Genomic DNA, 5,011 nt, shown 5'->3' with positions numbered 1-5,011 from the left:
AACAGCCAGACATACTGGGGTGGAATCTCACCAATGCAACACCAGCCCTTGTCCTCGTGCCTCAGGTGCTTCATTTAAATGGCATCAAATTGCTTCATTGCCACCCTATAAAAAGTCTCACCAGATGCCAGTTCCCAGAGCCTTGACTTCTAGTGTTGCTCCTGCCAGGAAGAAAGGTAAGTCTTGTTCCCTGAGAGAGGGACTTGGGAAGAAATAGAATCAAGTTGGAGTTGCAGTGGAGTGCTGTGGGATAAAGAATGATCCAGGACTAGACACTGAGGGCACCTGCGAAGAAGCAGGATGCCATTAATTGTGGGAAGCTGAGACTCAGGCTGGAGAGGGGAGCGCCATTTCCACATAGGCAGGAATTTCAGAGAACTGAGTTCCTCTGGGGGCGTTTGTGCCTTCTCTTCTCAGTTCTCATTACTATGAAGTGAACCAATATGCAAAGTGCTCCAATGGCAGGTGCTAGACACTAAATATTGAGTCTGAGTTTTGTTCTGCTAGGTTCAGTTTAAGAGTCAGATTAGCCCAGGCACAAATATCTGCCCTCCCTGAGGACTTCCTGGATCAAAAGGGATAAGGAGGGATGCTACTATGAACAGAAGTAGTGATGGAAGGTAAACTGGATGAAGAGTTATGCGAGACGGATCCACAACACAGACACGGAAGTAAAGAGGGGAAACGTGGAGAGTTTGAAAGAAATGGGGTTGCTGTTTCAAGCCCTCTAGTTCCTAGTGTACAGCAGCCTCGGGGGTGAAGAGGTGAAAGGAGTGAGCCCAGAACCCTTGACTCTGCACCCACCTTACTAATGGACGGACAGGTTCCGCGTGCTAACCCCTCAAAGAGACCATTTTCAGATCACCCTCCCGGGAGGATGCCTTGAACAATTTTCTGGAAATCTTTCTACTCTTGAGGTTTTGATGAGTCTTTTCTTTTCAGAATTTTCAAAACTGCAACAGGATGTGTGACCAGCAGAAGCAGCCGCAGTTCCTTCCATCTTGTGTGAAGGGTTCAGGACTTGGAGCCGGGCAAGGTGGCAGTGGTGCCTTTGGGAAAGGCCAGGTTTCCGGCTCCGTTTCAGGCCAGGCTTCAGGCTCTGTTTCAGGGCCAGCTTCAGGCCAAGTTTTAGGCCAGGTCCAAACTGTTTATGCTCCGGGACCTGCTCTTTGTCAGCCTCAAACCATCGTGAGATACTCAGCTCCGGTTCCCACTCAAACTTATGTGAAATATCAAGTTCCATGCCAGACCAGAACCTACGTGAAGTGCCCACCTCCCTGCCAGACATACGTGAAATGCCCAGCTCCATGCCAGACTACTTATGTGAAGTGCCCAGCCCCATGCCAGACAACCTATGTGAAATGCCCAGCTCCATGCCAGACGACCTGTGTCAAATGCCCAGCCCCATGCCAAACGACCTGTGTCAAATGCCCAGCTCCCTGCCAGACTCAGACGTATTATGTCCAGTATCCAGCGTCTAGCCAGACCTACTACGCTCAGGCTTCTTCAGGAGGCTCAGGTTCTCAGGGCGGTGCCTCTGACCCTTGCTCTGCTCCCTGCTCCATGAGCTACTGCTGTTTGGCTCCCCGGACCTTTGGGGTGAGTCCTCTGAGACGCTGGGTCCAGCGGCCCCAAGGATGGAACACCGGATCTTCCAGCTGCTGTGAAGATTCTGGGTGCTGTAGCTCTGGAGGCTGTGGAGGCTGTGGAGGCTGCGGCTCTGGAGGCTGCGGAGGTTGTGGCTGTGGCTCTGGGTGCTGCTGTTTGGGAATTATTCCCATGAGGTCCCGAGGTCCTGCATGTTGTGACAGTGGGGATGATTGCTGCTGTTAAGTACAAAGGGACAGCTCTGCTTCCAAAATTCACCTCCTGCTATGTCTTCCGAACCCACTCATCCTCAGCCTCCATCAGCTCCCTTGGTCCTCCTTCCTTGACCCCTTTATCAAGGCATCCTGCCAGAGTTAGCATAACCCCCAAACTCTGGCATGAATAAAGCTCCGAATGCAAGCACGGTGGCTCCTGTTGACTTCTTTGCTCGGTGTTCATGTTTCCCAGTGCAGACCCTCGTGTTCCTCCTCTGGCCCTTGGTTTTCAGCTACTCCATGAAAGCTCTTAAAGGACAACACAGGTAGATTAAGCTGGCGAACTCCCGGTCTGGGATACACACACATTCTAGAACGCTGTGAATAGTTTCATTATAGTTAGGGAGTGGGTCTGTAGACTTTGAGTTTGAGGTCTGCTTCTTTCCTTTTCTGACTAATTTGCAGGTGTTGGGTCACACGTCCTCAAGGGGGAGTGGATTTGGTTATTGTTATGCAATCTTTGAGTTTCTCTTCCGGATGCTAGAGAGCTGTTGGAATCAGATCTCAGGAGCATTATAGGATGGTACTGCTACAGGGAAAGTGGTTTGATACTGCTGGGCTTTGTGCATTAAGATTTTTTTCATTTATTAGGCGTTTCTTCTTTAGGATATGGAATATAGGCCTGAAGCAAGGACTCTGCTGAAGTATATAGACAGTGTTCAGGTCAGCCCTGACAGCAAGAAAGATCTCCAAGGTTGTGGGGTAAAGGGAACACTCCTGCATTTGCTGTTGGGGAGTACAAGCTGGCACAGCCTCTTTGGATATCAGTATGGCAATTTCTCAGAAAATTAGGAAACATGCTTCCTTGAGACGCAGCAATACCACTTCTGGGTATATATCCAAAGGATGCTCACAAAAACATGTGCTCAACTATGTTCATAGAAGCATTGTTTGTCATAGCCAGAACCTGGAAACAATCTAAATGCCTCTTGACTGAAAAATAAATAAGGAAAATGTGGTACATTTACACAATGGAGTACTACACAGCAAAAAAATAATAATGACATCTTGAAATTTGCAGACAAACGGATGGAGCCAGAAAACATCATATTGAGTGAGGTAACCCAGACTCAGAAAGACAATTATCATATGTACTCACTCATAAGTGGTTTTTAAACATAAAGCAAAGAAAACCAGCCTACAAAACACAATCCCAGAGAACCTAGACAACAATGAGGACCCTAAGAGGAACATACATAGATCTAATCTACATGGGAAGTAGAAAAAAAATCTTCTTAGTAAATTGGGAGCATGGGGACCTTGGAGGAGAACCTTAGGGGAGAGTTGAAGAGGGAGGGAGAGGCAGGGAGGGGAGCAGAGAAAAATGTAGAGCTCAATAAAATCAATAAAAACAGAGAAAGATCTCCAAGAGGAATAAGAACTTTGCGTGACAAGCATTCTAGTTCTGAGGCCAGGCTCCCATTGTCATTAGCACTCAGTTATGGATGATTTGGAACGACTTGTATGTCCAATGACTCTAAAATGCATGCATGAAAAATACACAAGTGGTGGTGGCTCGCAGAGATAGTGGTGGCTTCTTATGCAAGAGGAGTCCAATCCCCAGAGCCCACATAAAAACAGTGTGGCATGTTGGCATGAGTGCTGAGTGGTAATCCAGTAATGGAGAGGTCAGCCAGCTTAGTCTACCCAGTGAGTCCCAGGTCAGTAAGTGAGAGACCCTTTCTAAAAACAGCAGCACCGAACCAATGAGCCCAAGAAACAACAATAGCAAAAACCAAGGTTGATGGCACCCCATGGGACATCTGAGACTGAATTTTGACTTCCAAAGCTCTCCACAAGTAAACTTGGTCACCTGTGCACACACACTGACAAGCACCTACAAACCCCAAGAGTAACTTCTATTCATAAGAACCACACAGGCCTGGCATATAGGAGACAATATATTTGGTGAGTGCATAAATAAATGGCAGAGACAGACAGAGAGACAGAGAAACAGTGGAATATAATTAGGAAGATTTAGGTATCTTCAGTGTCCTGTTGTCTTTGAAAGCTTAATGACCTGAAGCTCCTTAAATCATATGGCACTCTCCATACAGCCCCTCTAAGCTTGCGTCCCAGTCATAGGATGCCCCCTCAGAGTCAGGAATAGACTGGCCCAGGACCTTGTGTTCTTGGGCACCATCAAGTGGCACCTGCAACCCAGGAAGACCGAGTGCTGCTTACTCTACAATGTGACACTTTTATGTATTGGTGGCTTAACAGCAATACTTTTAATAGTTTCCTTTTTCTTAATGTTTTTTAATTTAAATTTATGCATGTATGCCTGGGTGAGTTTAAGCACATGTGTGTGTAGTGCCCACAGAAGCCAAAAAGGGAATTGGGTCTCCTGGAACTGGAATTACACTACAGGCAGCTGTGAGCTGCCATGTGGGTACAAGAAATGGAACCCAGGTCCTCTGCAAGAGCCGTAAACACTCTTAAATTCACTGGGTAATGGTATTTTTTTATGTATGACTTGCTGCCTTAAAAAGTATCTCTGGAACTGGAGTTACAGACAGTTGTGAACTGCTATTATGTAGGTGCTGGGAACCAAACCTGGGTCCTCTACAAGAACAGCAAGTGCTTTTAACCACTGGGCCGTGTCTCTGGCACTCTCTTTTCTGGTGCTTGGCTTTGCCCACACTTACATTACTATCTATCAATCTGTCCACTTATGTATCCATCCATACATACATTACAGGCTGGGATCCACAGATGAGAATACACGGCTATTTCTGAATTTGGCTCACCTCACTTAATATTATACTTTCCAGATCCATCCATTTTCCCTTTAAATTCTGTGTACTGTCTGAATATAGCAAATGTTAAATGTCACTGTGCATCTAATCAGATCCTGTTACTTCTAATATTCCATTGTGCAACCCAATTGAGTTATCTAACTAGGTCTTAGCTATTGGCCCTTTTGTCAAAACAAGTTTTTCATATGCAGCTCTGGCATGCTTAGACCATGTACATAGGCTAGGTTGGCCTTGAACTTAAGGTGACCAGCATTCCTCAAGCCCCTGCTTCTTGAGTCCTGACATCAAAACCATATATGGGTTCCTATATCCCACTTTAATGTCTCTTTCCATCTTTTTCTCCTCCTTCATTTAAACCTCTAAGATGGTCTCAAATTTTACATTAAAATA

The 5,011-nt window shown here is 46.2% G+C and overlaps 1 protein-coding gene across 2 annotated transcripts; it reads left to right on the top strand.

Annotated features, from left to right (window-relative positions):
• The first annotated feature begins 963 nt into the window (after nucleotides 1-963).
• On the top strand, nucleotides 964-1,833 carry C14H1orf68 (chromosome 14 C1orf68 homolog). 2 transcript variants are annotated; one of them, XM_038310783.1, is made up of 2 exons: nucleotides 964-1,051; nucleotides 1,145-1,833. In XM_038310783.1, the coding sequence occupies exons 1-2, from the start codon at nucleotides 964-966 to the stop codon at nucleotides 1,831-1,833; spliced, it is 777 nt and encodes a 258-aa protein (XP_038166711.1). The 2 variants fall into 2 exon arrangements, with proteins under 2 accessions (XP_038166711.1, XP_038166710.1); XM_038310782.1 differs by having other exon boundaries at nucleotides 964-1,072; nucleotides 1,133-1,833.
• The last annotated feature ends 3,178 nt before the right edge of the window (nucleotides 1,834-5,011 follow it).

This window comes from Arvicola amphibius, chromosome 14 (assembly GCF_903992535.2).
Source record: "Arvicola amphibius chromosome 14, mArvAmp1.2, whole genome shotgun sequence".
Classification (NCBI taxonomy): Eukaryota; Metazoa; Chordata; class Mammalia; order Rodentia; family Cricetidae; genus Arvicola; species Arvicola amphibius.
This window is presented reverse-complemented; position numbering and strand designations above follow the sequence as displayed.

What these genes read in the sequence shown, in the direction of transcription:
- C14H1orf68 (XM_038310782.1), top strand. Translation starts at nt 964, where the DNA reads ATGTGTGACCAGCAGAAGCAGCCGCAGTTCCTTCCATCTTGTGTGAAG. An exon ending in TGGGAAAGGCCAGGTTTCCG is followed by an intron (nt 1,073 to 1,132) that starts GCTCCGTTTCAG and finishes GCCAAGTTTTAG; the next exon opens with GCCAGGTCCAAACTGTTTAT.